Consider the following 20833-nt stretch of genomic DNA (forward strand, 5'->3'; position numbering starts at 1 on the left):
CAGCATATACGCGCTCGAGGACTGCCATATAGCCAACGGTGGAAGCTTAACTGGCCAAACGACCACGCTAAAAATGTTATCGAGGAGAGAAATGTGTTTGTGTTTGAGAACCGAGTACCAGGTTCTCATAAATTATCCGCATTTTATAACGTTTTGGACTCAACCGTTTCTAGCATTGGATTATGCGACTTTTCGACTGTATTCTGAGAGGAAAGTCTTGACGTAACCCCTAATGTATATTAAAAAAGTTGCACAAATGCGCAAGGCGCAATTTTTATTTTTAAATTGTTTCACGCCACCTTGTTTCCAACCACAAAAATATGAAGAACATATGCTCGCTTTTTACTGCAGATGAGTTTGAACTAACCAGCAGAATCGAAATCGATGGTCTCAAAAAGCAAGACCAGTTATTTTAATTAATGTTCAATCTTCAGAATGTATCGCAAATACACCGTATTAGATTAGCATTGACAACAGTAAATGGGCTTATACGTGCCGCTAGGATGAGTTGCTAGATTGTGAAGATGAAGGAGTACCTTTAAAATGTTGATGGATATTGAAACAGCATCGCAGCCACTGTTAGCAAGGATAACACATCTTGCTCCAAAACAAGAATCTTTTAAAAAATATCTTTTAAAAAATACGCGCTGCTGCTCTAAATTGGCAAGCTGACTTCGCTTCCTTTATGTGTTATCTCTTCGTAGTGAATTTAAGTTCGGGTGCTCTCACCAAAATTGCAATGCGTTCTAAGAGCATAATCGAGTAGGACTCTATAAGGTATTCGCTTCTTTTTTCTTCCGAAGATGAAGTAATAATGCATTTTAAAACAATACACGACGTGGGCTTAAGAATGCCCGGCAGATGTGATAATCGGTATTCTAATGGAGAATATTGAATAACTTTTGAGGAAGAGCTGCTGCTTCTACACAGGCGCTTTATATCGCTTCCAACTACTTAGAATCTGCGTCTCATCGGTTTGCCGAGTTCGGTTAGTATTTATACTTAGAATCTCAAATATAAATTCTTCGGCTATCCCTACTATTCTCCAAGATTTTAGATTAAGGACATTAAATCTGCAATTCATCGTCTACAAATTAAACTTACAGTTAATGATCACGGCATAATGATTTATTGAAGAAGTTGCACTACACTGAGGGACTATACGGCACTGTATCTTACCTGCACCACACAAAGCATTTCCTGTGGGGCGTCCATGAACTCCATTCAAACTTATTGAGACTCGCTCCAGTGTAAAGAGTGAAGGAGGTTTCGCCACGGAAAATATACTCCAGCGAGCACAAAGCATTGTCTATGATCTCCACAAGTAGTGTTCACACACATTTCACACACCGAACATTATTGTTGCGCCGAGTCCAAGCTTTCAGCCAAGGTGTGGAGATGTCAAGGGTCACCAAAAAGCAGTTTCGTTTTCAAGTAACACAAGAGTTTTTCGACTGGACGGCAAAAAGGGGAAGATCAGCAGTAACGGTCTCAGCGATGAGAGGCCTGGTATCAGAAGTTACTGCCTGTCTTGAACGCATCAGTAAAATCTGCATTCACACTACAGCGACATTTGCGAGTAGATACATCAACTCACAAGCAGTACAAAGAGCTTGCTGCTGCTCTGAGTTTAGCAGAAACTGTTCACTCTTCCCTTTCCCTTCAACTGATTTCTTTTGCTAATTCTGACACATTTCATATATGGCGAGGCCTTTAACTCTTTTGAACAGAGTGTCTTGCCCTTCGGGCATGAAATGACTCCGCCCTGTAATTATTGGCACAAAGCATAGGAAAATAAGGCATTTTTTCTGAATTCGCAAAAAGCCGACTTTCATTCCAGACCTTCTAGGGTGCCGCCCTTTTGTTGTGCAGGCAGAACCTCTTTCACAATTTTAAGTTTCCAGTTTTGTGTGGTCGCAATCCTCCACAGTCACTGCAGACGCAGTCGTGCTCCCGTGCATGAGACAGAGGTCACACCTTCTTTCGGCGGATGCTTTGACACTGCACACTAGAAGTCTTGCTTAGCGTTGCTGAACAAGCAGTCAGAGGAAAACATGCTGAGATTACGTCAGCTGTTGCGGCACTGAATGTCTCACAAGCTGGGCACACGTCAGTCACTCTTGTCACTCGTACACGGGGTCTTCATCCCTCACCTCAAGAGTCAATATAGAGCGACCAGTACACGCAGTTGAGCAGAATGAACGAAGTCGGAAAAACGACCCGGCTGATCTTGTCCACGAGCATCGCCCTTTCCCTGCACTCACTAGCGATTGCCTCTGGAGGCTTGGGGGGCTTAGTTCCGTTTGGCAAAGCTGGGTTTTCCTGCAATATAGTAAAGGAACCATTTCATAATGAAAACTTGGTTTTTTTACAACATGAAAACTACACCACACATTAGCCAGAACAAACTCTCCTGCAACGTTTCTGTTTAACAAGTGGTCTTCGCTACGGCGTAAGCATGAGTTTATGAGCTAGGCTGTAAAACCAAAGTTGTAACACATGGCTCAGGGGATATACATTCTTTCCAGTTTTGTGTTCTAAAATTCAATTTCCACTTGAACCGGATATGCAGGCTGGGGCCGGAAACGGCAGTGTGCAACACAAACATAACCGACATTCTCTTTTCTCGCTATGTTCTAGGAGTCTATTATTGCTTACTTACCTTTGTAAAGACGGCTGATTGTTTCAAAATTATACTTTATACACACATGCTGGCTTTACGTAAAACTAGATATTTTGCGAAATATATTTTTTGAACAGTTTTAGCCATAATGTAAACTATTTATCCTAAGTACTATTTAAGAATGCGGATTGAGTTTTTAAAAGTGCAACCGGAAATTAAGCATAAATTTTCATTGACAAAGCACGGAATGCTCCATATCAGCAGGGCATGGATTAACAACAAATTTTTTCATTTAAAGCAAATATTTTTTCTTTCAAATAATTAGATGCGCATCCGATTTTAACTTACACAACCCTTCAAAGTCGGGAAGTCATTTTTATGGTGAGCAGTAAATACGGAAGCAGTAATTAACACGGCGGCCCCACCAGTACTGAAGCTCGCTAGAAAAGTGCGACAGAAGCCATGTGTTTACATGCCAATAATTCATATGTCCGCTCGGTCCGCCCAGAATGGGCGCTTTTGTTCGTTTCGATGTGTACTAAAATTGCGGTTAAATTGCTATTGAAGTCAAGGCCACTCTTGCCCTTCCGTTTCTTCATATGTACACCTAAAATATTAGATGGTCTCTAAGATATCTTTGAAGAGCAGAATGGCAAATGCCTACCCTTCCTTTCCTATCTTTTGCCTCTTATCGGCGTTCGTTGCAGTGCTACATATAGTTGTAATATGTTTATTGAAAAGGAAAGGCCCAGTATTTGTCCCACTTTCTCCGGCAAGTTTGAACGCCACACCATCGCTACTTTCGCGTGGCGTTCCTTGGCGCGCGTTCAAGTGTGACATTGCAGGCAGCATCAACGCTAGACAAGTACTAATCTCGCGGAATATGACAGATTTTGCGCACAACACTCGCGCACAACTCTCGCTCAGGGAATTTTGTTGCATGAGCCTAGAAAGGCTGTCGCCTAAAAAAGCGTCTTTTTGACTCACAGACATCCTTGGTGAGACAACCACGGCCCTGATGCTCCTGCGACGTCCGTCATCATCCGGCTGAGCCTCGCCCATCAGGATGTTGACAAGTGCGTACTCCATAAGAGAGGCGAACACGAACACCGTACAAGAGGACATGAAGATGTCGATGGCCTTGATGTAGGACACGGGCGGGAGGGACTTCTGGGACTGCGCGTGCTGCGTTGACAGGGTGAGTAGACTGGTGACGCAGAGCGTCACTCTGGCCGGCACCGCCTCGGGTTTGATCCAGAAAGAGATCCAGGACATGATGACGATCAGGCAGGTAGGGATGTACGTGTGGAACATGTAGTAGCCCAGGCGCCGTTTCAGTGTGAACACCAGCTGAATGCAGGTGAAGTTACCTGTAAATGAAAGCAGAGAACAAGGAACAGGCAGCTATGTTTAAATAGTTGGCTTTCTGGGAAGTAATATGCACTCAAGATTCGCGTAGAAATCTAGAATCGAAACGTGAAAGAGGGAGAGGCTTTGGGACTTGGACGCGCGCGGGGGAGTGCGAGCCTTGTTGGCATACTGACAAACGTGGTGACAGCCGGGGATTAAAGGCAACGTAGAGGCGTCCTGGTGTCTGCCCTCCTTCGATACCATGATCATTGTTTCCTCCTGCTCCCTCTACTTGTTTTGTAATCGCTGATTGCAGTATTTATTCTTGTTTTTGGCCTCTACGAATAATGAGACGGTGCTTCGTTACGCCTTTTGTGTAAATTGCATAGCACCATGATTGTCGCTAGAGAAAGCCACGCAGCTCCCTAAGTGTAACCAAATATGCCCTTTCCGAGTCTGGTGACAAAACGCCCGGTGGAGCTGTGTTATCCCATAAAACGTAGAAAGATTAAGGTCTCTTGTTACGAATACTTATCACATCAGGCTGTGATATTTATCACCTCAGGCTCGACTGTGTGAGGTACCTTGCTGTGTGGGCAGCCAGGGAATTATATTTAAGGTTACAAATTTTCTTCCTCGTGACAGTTACCCTTACTGCTTGGCGTCTGATGATGCGGAACGGTGCAAGAGCAGGAAAATATGCAATTGTAACGTCGGTGAAGGTAGTAAATCTTCAGAACAGTTATTCGGTATTTTTGCGTTACAAAAATATTTCTATCACTCGCTAAAGACAGGTTATTTTGTAAACTCGCGAATGGAAATGTGAATGAAAATATTCTTTGTTTCAAGTGTAATGTAGTGGTTTATTTATTCTTCACCGCAAAAGCAGTTTTTGCGAAGCCCTGAGAACGTACTTCGGATAGTGTTTAGGTCACTCGACCAATTTCACATGCAGTTTGACCCTGCGTCAAACCGTCATAATTAGATTTCACATAGTTAGACTGCCATAATTAGATTTCAACTACACGACTTGTGGACCGTACACGGTGTTTATAAGAATTTTAAAGATCACAGACGAGCGCCTTCGACAGTAAACGCAGTATTGAGCTCAAGCTAAAAACATCCATTGAGAATCTACATTTAGGAAATTTACGACCTAACTTTGGTGGTGGATGACCCAAACCTCGTGTATGGGAAAACTCTACTTTACAGGAGTACCCAGTGGGCTTAGAGCGTGGGTGAACTCAATTTTCTAATTGCACAAAGTCAGTTTTGGAGGAAGAGCCGCCCAACTTTTAAGGTTGGGCCAAGCCCGTTAGTCAGGTCGGCTCTCACACTTAACTCACATTGAGAGCGCAGTACGATAGACGTATGTTTAGTATCTTCGGACATAGAGAGGCGATGAAAACGCCGACATATAATGGACACGGATGGTAGGGAGCGGCAGTAAAACACGCATGGTTACCGGCTTCAGTGATAACCACAAGGTTACGCACTCGTCTCCCATAAAAAACATTCCGAGACCACTGTGGAATCTACAGAAGTGCGAAAGCCTAAGCGTTTCTGGAGCACACGGTACATCACGCTTGCTCTCACTATCATTGCTAATATCACATTATCACTAATTTCAGCGCCATTACCATCGCTACTAGCATCATCACGGTAGATAAGGTGAATTATGGTTTCCGTTATGTGAGGCCGAGTTTCGCGCAGTTGGCTAAAACTCTTGGCTGGGGATGCAACGGATGGTGGTTCGATTCTCGGTGGAGACAGGATTTGTTTATTTTTAACTACCTTCCTCACGGTAGACAAGAAAAATTATGATGTGCGCTTCACGATATATGACGTACGGTTTCTACCCGTCCAAAGTGGCATGATTCCGCAAGACATGATTATGGTGCTGAGCCTCCACAGCATTTTGAAAACGCGGATGGCATCAACAAAATGTATGACCTGTGAGAGACAACTTCATTGAAAGTGTAACATTTGTGAAAGATATTCTTCATTGTCGGCTTGAGGAAGCTCAGTGGATGGATGTTATTTACGAATGGACCAACATTAACAGCTTTAACATATCGTTTTTGCGAAAGGTTGGCTAGGGATATTTTTGCCTGTGTTGACGAGAAATAAGAAAAAAAACCTGACCGTGCCACAGTTGGTTAAAGCGCTCGGCTGGAAATGCGAGAGATAGAGGTTATTTTTAATGACGTCATTTGATTGACAGCTATAATGTGACAGAACAAAGGAATGCCGACCGTATGAGCTATTAAAGGTTTTCGCTTTCATATTTATCGTACGAATCCGCTCTATTTCTGTAGGTCTTTTTCCGTTATCTCATGAGAAGCTTGGAAGAAGCTCAGATACTTCCTTTAAGTGGACCCTGTTAAGTAGCGCTTTCAAACTAAAAGCCACACTCGTTAATTGTATCCTGCCAGTTCTATATCGTGTTTATCCTCGACGAAAGAAATATCAAGAGCCCAAAATTTTTTCTTATCTTTATGATTTCCTTTATGCAGTTTTGAACCCCCTGTATGTCTCAACTGTATGGAGAAAGAGAGAATCCCTACGCCTGCGCTGAAAAGGACGTTTTGACCAGTTCAGGCGCAGACTATCAAAAGGTCGGATTCCTTCATTACACTATAATCGCATATATATATATATATATATATATATATATATATATATATATATATATATATATATATATATATATATATATATATATATATATATATATATATTGTGAAGAGGAAGAAGTATTCATAGAACCACCTCCGCCTATCATCCCCAGACTAATGGCCTCACTGAGCGTTTCAATCGTACCCTTGGCGACATGCTCTCTATGTACGTCTCCTCCAACCACTCAAACTGGGACCTCGTCCTTCCGTATGTCACGTACGCATACAATACCGCAACGCAGTCTACTACTGGCTTCTCTCCTTTTTTTCTCCTCTACGGCCGTCACCCCTCTGCTACAATCGACACCATACTCCCGTATCAGCCAGACATATCAGAGTATACACCTGCGTCTCAAGCAGTTCAGCATGCGGAAGACTGTCGACAAATCGCCCGCGCATTCACGGCTAACACCCAGTACCGCCATAAATCCAACCATGACAGCCAACACTCGACACCGCACTTCTCGTCTGGCGCTCTTGTGTGGCTATGGATACCTTCCAATGCCCCTGGACTGTCTTCAAAATTTCTTGCTAAATACCATGGCCCATACCGTGTTCTGGAGCGCACCTCTCCGGTTAATTATGTGATGGAACCTGTTACGCCGTCCCATGATCTACGCCGGCGCGGACGCGAGATTGTTCACGTCCAGCGCCTCAAACCCTATTACGACCCTGCCGTCTTGCTCACGCCGTAAGTCGCCAGGATGTCTCCTCTTCGTCCCACGGGTAATTGTGATGAGGAAGAAGTGCACAAGGAACATGCCAGTCAGTGGCATCGTGATCGCTGCGCGTGCTGGATCTGACTGTGTTCGCTGCCGCTGTGTTCGCCGCTGATCTGTTCAGTCCTGCTGATCAAGTCCTGTTGATCTGCTGAATAAACCCCCCATTCTTACAATATATATATATATATATATATATATATATATATATATATGTCTGAATTCGGCTAGGATAGATACCGACCACTAAAAAATATACAGTAGACTTAAAATGTGAACAACAAAAAGCCGCGCATGAGCTCGGTTTGGTAACGTGACGCTGCAGTCAGAAAATCTCTATAAATTACTTAAACAACAATGGCTTTCAATAGGCGCTGCGCAGTTCAGCATTGCTCGTTTATGTCTCCCCCTAACTAATACACATGTGGTGCAGGCGAGCATAGTCTCCAATTCAGTCGAAAATGCCTAACGTCCACTAGCAAGGACTGGCACCTTAATAATAAGAATCATTTACATGCGATCAAAGTTATCAGTAATGGTTAAAATAAAAATTAGGTGAGAAAAACTTCAATTTCGGAAGCGGCATGGATATAGTGACTTGCAAGTAATTAAACTTCGATACAACAAAACATCGGATTCTGCCAAACCTTCGTAAGGATAACAGGTTGCAGCTTAGCAGTACGAAGCTTCAATTGTATTAAGGGACTCTAATGCTTCGTTGCATGAGCGTCGAAGATCGCAACTCCCAGTAAGTGCAAAGCTATGCACCCCGTCAGCAAAAGTACAAGTCAGAGGTACCTGTGGAGTAGAGTTGGGTGCAGTCACCCATCGTCGTGGAGACTAGGTTGTGCTGAGGCAGTTCGATGGAGTCGTCCACCACGAGAGGCACGTCTTCTTCCCACGCGAACACCAGGTCATCCGTCGTGTACGAGACTACAAGGGGCAAGAAGACTCAGGTGTGCCGTTCTTTACGCGGACGAATTGGTCGTGAATTGTTGCCCGCCTTGCACTTCTGGGGCATTACGATTGGATATCTTTATAACGCATTTTTATTTTTCGTGAGAATATAGTGTTCGAGGACATAGTTAACCCTGTAACGTAGCACATGTTAACGTTAAGGATGTCTCAAATTTAAGGGTATCTAGCCGCAAATCTTGCAAACCTGGCAAATCATACGCAATAATTAACAATTTAATATTATTTACAAGATTGCAAATCGACCAGTGCACAACACAAAATTAAAAAAAAATCGTTACGAGATACTCTGCTTCACTGGTCATTTAATTCTCGCATTTCTTCTATATATTTGTAAAACACTTCTATTTAGGACATTTCAAGGAATTGTTTCGGTAACATCAAATAATGCAGTGAAGAAAATGTTTAAACGTCTGTTTTGCAATGCGTAACTGCATTTTATAATATTTACTGGCCAATTGAACGCAAAAATATTCCGTGTTATATGCAATAAAATAGCTACGTATTCAAATATTCTTACTTCGTCCTCATAATCAAAGACTGTAATCGAAAAGAGCCTTTATTGATTTCTGCAGATTTGTTATCATTGTTCACGTTCGGCTAGAATTGATGTCAAGTGATTGTGACACTCTTGCTTATGCACTATAGGCCTCGCAACTATTTTATGAAATGATTACCCGGAAGGGTATTTACTTTTGTTCTGTTTGTCGTTTACCGTTACTGCGGTGACGTCTCACAGCGATGATACACCTGGCTCCTAAAGACGTAACTCTTCTGGTAAGTGTTCTTTCAGAACGATAGGTTTATCTTCCAAGTACGAAAACGGGGACAGCTTGGTTCCATCTGAATCACCTTGAAGTTGAGCTAAGTTCTAACCGAAAGAGCCTTTTAGCGAAAACTGTGCCATTATGCTTGCTACATGGTGAGCTGGTGCATGAGCACAAATCTGACTACTTGACCCAGACATTTCACCTTAAATTTGACCAGGGGTAGTAAATTTTGAAAATAGGTTTGGTTTGGTTCTGTTTGTGGGGTTTAACGTCCAAAAACAACTCAGCCTGATAAAGACGCCGTAGTAGAGGGCTCCGGCAATTCGCACCACCTGGGGTTCTTTAACGTGCACTAACATCGCGCAGCACACAGGCGACTTGCTTTTCGCCTGCATTGATAAACGGTTGTCGCGGCCTAGATGCGATCCCGCATGCTTGGGCGCAGTAGTCAAGTACTCCAATCACTGCGCCAATGCGGCGGGGCATTTTATTCAAAGCAACGTCAGCGATCATGTGATAGGTGAAAGATACCGTCAGTTGAACACTTGCTATAGGCAAAGCCAGGTAAAAGATAGCTCTTACTACCCAAACTTGAATTAACGGCTTTTACCCACTGCTGAACTTCAATATTCCTTACTCGCCTTGTTCCTTTTGAGCTCACGTATTTTCGGAATTTTAAAATTGAATTTCTGAGTACACTTTGAGAAGCTACTGTGCGTTTCTAATTTCATTTGGCAACCGCCTATGGTCTGAAATAAGACTGGCATCATTGAGAGTAAGTAATTTAAAACGAAATACCGGCTTAATTGATGGCAAGAGCCAATTTAATTTGGGAAGCGGGGTTACCAGTATTAGTTATCGGTGAAGATTTGCCTAATTTGATACTAATGAATTCAAGGTCAATGAAAAGTTATTGATAAGTAAATACACACAAACACTGACATAAATAATACGTTCATGAAATGAGCACAATGAACGATGTGCTGCCAACTTAAGGCATTTACTCTGTCAGAGTAAGCACTTCTCTTGCGAGTTTATACATTCCTTGTGACAACAGCTACATTTGCTACAACGTTGTGTTGTGAGTTTCATTCTGGCATGCATGAGATAACGTATATAAAACAGCGAGTTATTGCATCGGCCAGCTTAATACCTTAACTCTCTCCAGAGCTATGATACCTAAAACATTTGTTTCATCTGATGATTTATTTATAACCGAGTATCGGGGAAGTGGGCTAGTCTTTAGAAACAACACAGAAAAATCCGAACACAAAATATAATGGAAATTACATAATCTGCATTGCCGACGTCGAAGTGAGCAGCCAGAGGCTCTTCCATCTTGTTAAAATTTGCAGAACCAATTTTTCTATATTGTTTGCTTAAAGTATGTGCGGTATGTACTATCGCGATGAAAATAATGCAGCGCGTGGCAGTCGATACACTCAGCGCAGCCCAGCCTTGAACTTTTAAAGAGCGTGTCCATCTCCAATATTCCTTTGCTGTCCAAGCAAAACTTTTGCTATCGATCCCAGCCGCCTACTGCAGATGACAGCTTTTCAATCAGCGCACTTTCCAATCGCCACTTTTCTTGAAAACGTTTTTTTTTTTGTTTTCTTTATGCAGATCAGCAAGCTCGCGTGTACCGAGAACGCAGTGAACGCTTTCGTTTCCTAATACAAGCAATTCGAGGCCCGATTTGCAAGGTATTCAAGGCTCATTTTGCGTTGTTCAAACGCATGAGATGCATTATTAATAGCAAGAACTAACGTCCTGCATAACGAAGAGAAAATGTCGATGCCACAACGGCAATTACTCAGTGTGCCCATTCCCCTAGCGACAGCAAATGTGCAGAGAATTTGATCACGAATCTTTGGACTAGCGGCTAACTAGACTGCGCTGAATGTGCTGAAAACCACACGCTCCACTGTTTGAGTTTATTTTTCATTGCAATGCTCTTGTTCATTTTTTTTTTACTTAGAGCAATGCCAAGTAGTTAGAAGACACAAAACGTTTCTGCCAACATCATTCTCTACGCGAAAACGCAAAGCTGTCGTCTCATTCAAATCATACGCACTGGAAGGAACATTATTATTTTGTTTTAATTTCTTAGTTAACAGGACATCGAGAGGATATTTTAAGTTTGGAAAACTGCTGAAAAAGTTTATTGACCAGCACGGAGAAAGTGGATAATGCTCATGACAGTCATGTCATCAGAAAGTGCGCCATGCGTATACTCACTGCTCTCAATTTTCAGCGTGCAGACTTGTGTGTCGTGGGGATAGGTCTCAAACTTCATGGCACACGACAACAGGAGGGTCAGCCTGTAAGATGAACCACAACTGTCGTGAGCACCGTACATCGGAACCAACCCTCGGTGTTAACAGACAAATGTATTCTAGGTATATACAGTGCCTAGAATGAAATGCAGATGTACATGCCTCACTTTAAAAGGTTAATCGTCATTGCTCTATATTCGCCTCATCCTAGCTTTAAAAAATAGTTACAATACACTTGCATGAAGTCTGCTGCGTCCTCAGATCATTATACAATGAATACTGAAAAATGGCAAATCGATCACTATAGGAGATTGGATTGTACGCAGCCTTCCCGGCCAGATTTCACATCTTTGTTGTGTACAAAGCCTTCACATTTTCTTTTATCAGCTCTTTTCACATGCATTACAAAAGCCTACTTTGTTTTCACCCCCATTCGGCGAACAAAAATTATCGATTTTGAAAGCTTACCAAAGCTCATCATCATGGTAATGTTATCGAAAAAAAAAGCTTAGCAAATCTTTAGCTCTGCAATTCATCAGTCATTGAAGCTTTACCGGAAATAATTCCCATGAATAATCCAGCGTTTACACAATGCCTTGTATTTCAGCTCTCCCGACCGCTGGGTATATTAAGCTTCCGGAGGCCTGGACAAGAAGGGCCCACCCCACGTAAACAAAAAAGAACCAAACCTGGCTACACAGACATTCCTTAACGAGCTAAATGCACTGCCCGAACGTAAATTCTAGGATTCACGTATTTTTACGAAGGTGTCACCCAAATGATACCCACTGGAGCCGCTTGATTGAATTCTAGAAGGCTTGGGAAGTATCCTCTCACGCTCCTTTTAATCCTTTGGCATTGTCTTGAGACAAAGCACCGAATGTCAATCATTAATGTAAAGTAGGTTTCGTTTAGCCTACGGGATTTAACGTCCCAAAGCAACCCAGGCTATGAGAGACGCCGTATTGGAGGGCGCCGGAACTTTCTACCGCCTAGAGTTCTTTATCGTGCACTGACTTCTTCTAGCTCGCGGGAGGGTGCCGTTGTTTGGCCTCAATCGGAAAGCAGTCGCCGCAGCCGGGATTCGATCCCACATCCTCGGTTTCAGTAATCAGAGTCCTAACCACTGAGCCACCACCGTGGGAATTAATGAAAGTGATCGTACCATTCGCTCATTAACGACTTGGCCGAAGCACTGGCTGGGCCCCACCGTGATGGTGTAGTGGTTAGGGCGCTAGACTACTGTGGTCGAGGATGCGGGATTGAATACCGGTCACGGTGGCCGCTTTTCGATGGCTTTAGTTACGTGAGTGTTTCGCTTATCCAGACTTAGCTGTGTGGCACGTAGCAAAGTCAAGCAATTAATGCTGCATGCAAGCATAGCAAGTAATGCTAAAGTGAAGGAGTTCAATATCTAGCACAGCCCCGCCATGGTGGTGCAGTGGTAAGACGCCCGACTAATGTGCCGGAGTACCCGGGTTCGAACCCAACCTCGGCGGCTGCGTTTCGATGGAGGCGAAACGGAGTGGCGTCCGTATGCTGTGCGATGCCAGTGCACGTTAATGAACCCAAGATGGCCAAAATGCCGGAGCCCTCCACTGCGGCGCCTCTCATAGCCTCAGTCGTTTTAGGACCTAAAACGTCCTAAAGCAAACCAACAAAACTACTGGCGGCATTAGGCAACCAGGCGTTGCCAGCGGCATGCAGCATAGCGCAATCGCCATCGCCGACGCTAGGACACGATATTATGTAATTTCTGTGACTGGCAGCTCACTGTTTTCATGTGGTGCTGCAGTCGCGCTTCCTCAAGCGACATCAGAGGACCAAATTGGTCGAAAGGTAAAATGGAAATATCAACAATGTCCAAGCTATAATTGACCGAGATTTTAAAACAGTTTAATCTTCTCAACTGAAATAAAGTGAATGTTTTAAGTGTCGTTTTAAATAATCATCTAGTATTTTCTCCTTTCGCATACTTAAGTAATTTGTCTAAGTAATATTTACTTTCTAAATATCGCTCTAAGAGCTCAAATGCTCGTAGGAAATTTGTTGAGCGGCACAAAGATAGTCCGTTTAAAGCGGTGTTGTTGAGGCAGGCTTACCGTAGCCTGTTCTATTAGACAAAAGTGAAACCTCGCGAACTCAAAAATTGTGTCGCTACAGCGGACTCCATGCGCCAGTTTGCACCAAGAATTAGGAGCTCGCATCCGCGACTCCGCGCATCCGCGCGGTAAACCGTTAATGAATTTGTCCCTACTGCGGTGCTCACGAAAGAGCTCCGCTTTGTTTATGGTCGCGGTATAAACGTGAAGGAATGCTGACAGAGCCTCTTTCCGGACCCTCGGCTCCCGCATTAGATATTATCTGCCAGCCAGTGGCAACGCACAGCTCCCATCTGGGCATCGCAAAAAAAGCGATGTTGGCAGCGCTTTACCCTGCCGTGTATGTGCATGACCGCTGAGATCGCGGCGCACTGGTGCTCACTGAATGCGATGTCTCGTGTTCATTTGTAAACCGCATTTAAGCCTCATTTTTAAACCGTGGGATTCCATTCTTTCTCAACAAAAAGGGCTAGGCTGAGGCTGCCTCGTCGAAAATACCTGGCTTAGACCATTTTCGTGCCTCTTGATAACTTTCCTATTCACAACCTAGCGTTCAGAACGATATTAAGAAGGTACTTAGTTAATATTTAATATTCCAAGTAGGCGGAATGAAACAAAATGGCAGTCTGTACTTTACACTACACCTAAAATATTCTCTTGATTTCGATGGACATTTTCTAAATCAAACTCCCTCATGGCTGGCATACCCAATACGTTACGGCCCTTGGAAGGAACTGCATTATCTTTATGAATTTAGGAGCGCGCGATGTCGCGTGCACAATAATCGATTATTCATCACACCTTAAGTTCAACCAATAGGTCAGATGTAGAGAGGAGGGCACAGTGCGCCTTTGAGCTTGAGTACAGAATAGGATTGAGGATTATTTTACCTCGCTGTCGGAGAGTGTGCCCTTTCCAGTACTCACGACTATTCGAGTATTGGACGGATGAAACAACTAAGGTTCCATATTCAACCTTCCGACTACACTGCCCCTTTTCATTTACTCCGTAAGAAGCGAATGTGACATATATATGGCGCTTGTCCTATTGTCTGTGTTTCTCTTTTGTCCCCGTCCCTCGCCCCGTATTCTTCTTCGAAAATGATATTCCTTAGAGGGTACGCATTATCATAAGCAAACTTAACAGCATATACTCATCATCTTTTCTGTGAAGAAATTCATTTAGCAGATGCTTTGCTGCTACATGATTAGCAGTATATTATGGGCTCATGTCACAAAATAAGGCAATGACTGCTGAGTTGCTTTTCATAGAAATCTTTTCACAATACGATATCGCATACACTGATTAGCAAGGAAGGCCTTAGCGTCGTTGACTGCTTCACATGCTACGAGACGGGATTTAAGCTAGCTATGGATGATGCGGTGTTCCGGCCTTGACGCAGATAACTTAATTTCTTCTCTGTGCGGTAGGTATTTACATTTATTTGTAGATGCGCTGACACTTGGTGGAGGCCTTCAAACAAACCAAAGTCTAGATTTGATATCTTACAGCTACTCCATATCACCCACCCTACTTTTTCGAACATATATTTTTGCAAGTCCACAGTAGTGATGCTGATTGTAGTCGTGATGAAACTCTCACACAGGCCGAACGTTTAGCAGTTTATTTCATGCACGACTTTATCAAGAATGTTTTAGTTACCTGTTTCGCCGTGCAGTCTCAATTTTGGCAAAACAACCATCTCTTTGATGGAAGAAACAGTCTTACACCAGACGATTCCACGCGGGTGGGCTTTTAGTGCCGAAGTTTACATTGAGGGTCATATCGAGTTACTTTTGTAGAACGCGTACGCGCTCAAATAAATGCGGCGACAGCCTTGACTAGACTGAGATAAGACCCTTTGTCGAAACGCTGGCTCAGCTTGCGAACTGAGGCGCCCTCACATGGCCTTGAGCAAACATTACCTTTCATGATGAGTAAGCTGTGTGGCGCGTACCACATCGCCAGGGATCCAAGTCTATATGCGGTGACAGGAAGTCTCTTCCTCGCCTCCCCAAGAATGGTATTTCTTGTATTTTGTACAAGAGCTCAAATAGTGGTAACAAACACAACCATTGAACTGTGCATTATCAACAGAGGCTATACATTAATATCTCATCTATTCAATGAAATAGTAAATACTACCATTCGTCCCGATAAATTATCCTTCTGTCTTGCCGCCTTATCTTTTCCAGATATTTGTTTAAGCAGCATATGGCTCGTAACTCATCTCCAGCTTTACAAATCTTCTTAGGGTGAGGAAACTTTTAGTCCAGCCCCCTCCTGTGAGTGCGATAAACAGAACTGTTGCATAGGCCCGAATACACAGTTTGCAAGGAAAACACCTGAGTTCTAAACGTCTGACAAACAATTATGTAGCCCTTTTAGAAGTTTCCGCCCATATTTTGTCAAGTTATGAACTTCGCAGTGTTTTGTTTTTTGTGTCACCTACTTGACCATGTAGAGTATGCGCCTGTCCGAGTACAACCAGATGTAATGGTTGGGAATGGTCATCTCCTGGAAGGTGACGCGTTTGGCATTCTTGAAGAACGAGTCTGGTCGCCACATTCGCTGCAGCCAGCTGACCGGAAGAAGCCGGTACTTGGATGTCATGTTGCGTGGAAGCCGTAGCCTGTGGTCATGCCACGTCTGTGACATGAATATGTCAGCTACGTACGTCTGCGTAGAGAATGTGCAAGGAATCATTAGTCATTTCGTCGTGATGCTGTGCTACTTGCATAGCGGTGGAACGCAATGGACAGATGACACTTTGGATTAGCCAGTTGGATCACACGTAGTAAAAGTTTGGTACAACGTTCTATTGGGTGGAGCAGTACTACAATATTAGACGCATTATATCTCCAAACACCTCCTTAAAAACCATTCAAACCGTTTTCTTTTCTCTAAGAATTATTTTTAGGCGTCACACGGAAGTAAAACACGTGCTTTTGTTTTATTCGCTCCGAGAAAAAAAAAAAAGCCACAAAGAGTTCTATACACTAGTTTGCCTAAAGCTCCTGCACTTTGCCTGTACACTTCTGAAAATTGTATCGTGCCAGTAATTCCTACTAGATTCCTTTATTCTCACCCTCTTGTGCAAACTTTCTAATGCTCTAACTGTTACCAATTGTTGACGAAATTGGTTTGGGTCATAGGTTTAACGTCCCAAAACAACTGAGGCGATGAGAGACGCCGTAGTGGAGGACTCTGGAAATTTCGGCCACCTGGGGTTCTGTAACGTGCACTTAGGTACTTGCACACGCATCTTTGATACTTCATTTAACATAGGCGGAGGTTGAAAAGTCTTTGAACATTTTAGCACATTAACACGCGTTTCCTATTAAGCTTCACGTTTCGAAGTCTTTGAACATTTTAGCACATTAACACGCGTTTCTTATTAAGCTTCACGTTTCGAGGGTACTTTCTTTTGCGGGGGGGGGGGGGGGAAATTACTTTTCTCTTGTGCGGAACACTTTTCGTTTCAATGTTATGACAGAAGCCAACTCACCATGGATCCTTCGTCAATAGAATCAAGGCTTAGTACCGTCACATGGAAACTCACAACAGTTGGCTTGCCTGCGAAAACAACCATTTTTTACACAATATTAGCAAGCAAAAGCAGTACGTCCTAATACGTGAACATGCACTAAATCCTAAACCAGTAATTCTGAATTATAAATACGTTAGGAGACTAGTTGGGCCCGTCAATGCGTAAAACGAGGGAGCGTATGTGTTGGCGGACAAGCTTGGTGCTGCATAATAGTTTAAGAATAACACACAAGGCTGTAATGGGTGGTAGCCGGAGTACCATCGCGTTGGTTTTAGTATATATATAAGAAAGAATCTTAAAGAGTTCGCGCTCTCGCGCTGATTGTTTTGTAAGTAGACAATTTCCTACCTTCCAGTGCTTGCTATAAAAATTCCAAAATGCATCTCCAAATAACGAACCAGAATGCGTGAAATGAGAAACCTTTTTGGCCAGAAGCCACAGGCGTATTTTGTTTTGTTGAGCGAATACAGGTCAACCCATGGTCGCTAAAGATAACAAATTGAATTTCAAGGGAAGGAAAATCGAGCAGAAATCTAGTGGGTGGATGTGGTTAGGACGTTCGCAGGGTCAAGTAGATGCAGCTGGCACCAGACCATGTTAAGTGGAGAAATATGGGAGAGGCCTGCACCTGCAGTGGGTATAGCTGATGGTTATGATGGTTATGATTATGATCGTTATGATTATATGTTTTGTTGTTATCGCTCTTCGGAATTATTCTGCATAAGTCTCAGTTGCGGGTAATATGGTTAGCAGTGTGCGTGCCGAAGTGTTTTTTGTGTCAATCTCAGAGGGGTAACACACAGCCTAACCTAGCGAGAGAAGCTTGCCAACGCCTAGCGCTTCTCCACGCCACATGCCTACGTCAGTAAGTGTGAGCGCCCGTGCCCAATCAATTTCGCACGTGGAGAGCGTCAGCTATATTGACTGCATCTAAAGCCCTTATGTAAGCATTCAAATAATCCTAACTGAGTGCCTCTACTCTTTCGTAATGCGTTCTTTGTTTACGGCTAACAAAATGGCTGGAAGCAGCTTTTTTGTGCAGCAGTTTTAGAGACGCCTGCTCCCGTGACATTGTCTGCACTCCCAGTTGTTTTTTTTTTAATACTTCCGAAAAGATTGTAGCCTAACTTTTAAGCAATTTTTTATTTGCGCATAATCTTCTCCATATCATTATGGCGTCCAAAAGCCCTATTTTTAACATGAATAATCACTGCACGTTTTGACGGCTAGTAATACAAAAACAAATGTGGTGGTGTTTAAGATGCTGCTTCTACTACTTGTACGTAGTGAGAATCTGCTCTCCGCATCTAAAACGGCTAAGACAGAACACTGGTACTCTGGGCGTTTTGCATGACCGGCCTATAACAAAACCGAAAGCGCAAAAGTAATTCAAGGCTATCTGATGTTTAATCACATAGTCTGATCACGTGAAGTCCCTGTCCTGCTTGCTATATCAGTGAACAAAAACTACAAAAAACACTACATCAAATGTAAGGAGATTTATAGCATTTCTGTAGTTATGTTAGTAGACCGTGCTACCGAACTGTGGAAGTCACGAATCTGCTAGTGCTTATGTTACGTCGTATATGCCGAAGTTGCAACACGGGATATTTCTGAAAAACAACGTACGCTGCCTAGCACGAAAGCGATTTGGGCAAAAAATGCATTTTTGTTCTGAAATTTACTTTCACAGCGGCGTTTCTGCACTGTAGAAAGACACTAGAGCACAATATGTCATACCATTTTCCTTCGGTGGCTCAAGGCTGTCATAGTCGCCATGATTTTCGGGAAGGATTGACTCCAGGTCCAGAGGCTCTTGCCTAAATTGAAAGAGAAGCGGTGAAAAAAATCTGCGCTTACTCAGGAAAGACCTCGAAATAATGGGGTTAATGCAGCATATTATGCATAGACGCTATATTATGCAGAATGCCGCAGAAAATAATAGTGCCTGCAATATGAACACCTCGCACATAAAAGTCCTACAGGCATTGCTTCAAACGAGCTGTACACAGTAGAGAAGAAACGGAACGAATGTATGCACACGCAGAGGGCCGTAAATTTACAGCGCGTTGCGGGCATAAAGTGAAACAAGCTGGGGCCCGTTCACTCATTTTGCTTAAAAACATGACAACTTGATTTCAGTCCATACTGTCAGAACCCTTACACATACGTCTTTATATGTGTAGGCGAGCTATCACTACATCTCCACAACCGCGCTTATTCCTGAAGTTTCATTTCAAATTAGCACCAATACGAAAAAGAGCTGATAGTGCTAGATTTGCCGTGCTTAACTAATCAATTTGGAAATGCACGTGGAGAGTATCCTGTTATAAATACGAAACTGCAGTGCACGAAAGGTACTCTTTGTTCAAGTGCTCTAACATGAGATCCCTGAAAATAAAATAGGGCGTAGAGGACCCTTCCCGAATAAGGTATCCGTACGTCCCAATACCCTTTGGTCAGACAAACATATATTATCATATTTTTGGCGATTGAACCATCAATGTTGCACTGAAAACAGCATGGTATCTATTTCTTTATATTCACCATAAATAAGCGATATACTGAGCGATAACATATATATGTGCCTAATGTCGCAGCAAGTTGATAACAGGGCGTGCTTTATTTATTCTTCTCGTCATTAACCGGGAATTCGCAGTTATGGGCGCATCGGATCGCAGCTACAAGTATTAACCGCTTTTCTTACTGAGCATATCGTTGTTGCTTCATTTATCCGAAATAAATGCAGGTGATTATGTATATATAAACAGAGTGAAAGAAAGGATACGTAACAGATTTCATCCAAGAGCCTAGGTGATTCCACAAACATAGATAAGATTATAGATAAACAAGTGGTCACCAAATATATTATTTCAAGCTCAAGTGGAGGCTACTTTGCTTATAATTCCATATCTATAGACCCGAACTAGCACTCCACCGAATTCCCCAGCTTTTTTAGAAGTTATTCCCACGGCACACAAACAAGGAATTGCTAGGAACAAACGGTACCCACCTGGTGAGGTCTATGACGAGGAACAGTATGCAGTGGAGCAAGGAAGCACGGATGCATCTCATAGCGAGGCTAACCATAGACCGATTCCATTGGCCCCACAGATGCGGCGCCCTGCGAGTCCGGGCATTTGCACATGAAAAGTGAATGCCACTGGGCACCTAGGTTGAAGACGAGAATTAACACCACGGTTTCGGCCAAACACAGCATTTTGCGTCCAGCTAACTTAATCTCACAAATACAATGCACATTGAATATACATTCGAACTGTTTTGTGCACGAAACATTGCTAAATTTGAGTTTATAGTTTCTGGTTCCCGTGGTGTAAAAGATCACAATGAAAGATGAGAAGGTACATTGACTCAAATCGGATACAATGCAAAGGGCTCCATCATCATCATCATCATCAGCAACAGCCTGATTATACCCTCTGCAGGGCGAAGGCCTCTCCCATATTTCTCCACTTAACCCGGTTCCGTGCTAGCTGCATCAATAGGCTCCATGAATAGCCCAAACTCTCTCCAGGACAACAGGTGTCGCCCACCGCTCATCTCGCTTGGGCAAGGGCCTCTCACTACGCTGTGGCATCTATCGGACGCGCTGATACGCGCCATTCAAACAAGCACCGTTTGTTTTTATACTCGACGGGAGAGTTGGCTTCCCGGATTATTTGCATCCTGATAGTAAATGTCAGGATCCTTACGCATTACGAGCCCCCATATATGACGAATCAGTTGGTGACCCTTCCCAGGTTCGATAGAAAGAAACAGTACTGGACTA

At 43.2% G+C, this 20833-nt stretch overlaps 1 protein-coding gene across 1 annotated transcript; it reads right to left on the reverse strand.

Moving 5' to 3' along the window:
* Positions 1-629: 629 nt before the first annotated feature.
* Positions 630-20133, reverse strand: LOC146179082 (glycine receptor subunit alpha-2-like). The gene is made up of 8 exons (XM_084579845.1): positions 20057-20133; positions 18784-18863; positions 17002-17069; positions 15946-16172; positions 11354-11436; positions 8169-8303; positions 3611-3993; positions 630-2322 (listed from the first exon to the last, which is right to left on the reverse strand). The coding sequence occupies exons 1-8, from the start codon at positions 20131-20133 to the stop codon at positions 2155-2157; spliced, it is 1221 nt and encodes a 406-aa protein (XP_084435971.1). The 3' UTR covers positions 630-2154.
* Between the last annotated feature and the right edge of the window lie 700 nt (positions 20134-20833).

The sequence above is a fragment of the Amblyomma maculatum genome, chromosome 9 (assembly GCF_055883805.1).
Source record: "Amblyomma maculatum isolate TAMU_Amacu chromosome 9, ASM5588380v1, whole genome shotgun sequence".
NCBI classification, from domain to species: domain Eukaryota; kingdom Metazoa; phylum Arthropoda; class Arachnida; order Ixodida; family Ixodidae; genus Amblyomma; species Amblyomma maculatum.

Coding starts and splice junctions, on each gene's coding strand:
- LOC146179082 (XM_084579845.1), bottom strand. CDS start 20,133: ATGGTTAGCCTCGCTATGAGATGCATCCGTGCTTCCTTGCTCCACTGC. Junction 18,864..20,056: donor CTCGTCATAGACCTCACCAG/GTGGGTACCGTT, acceptor CTTTCAATTTAG/GCAAGAGCCTCTGGACCTGG. Junction 16,173..17,001: donor CTATTGACGAAGGATCCATG/GTGAGTTGGCTT, acceptor TTCTCTACGCAG/ACGTACGTAGCTGACATATT.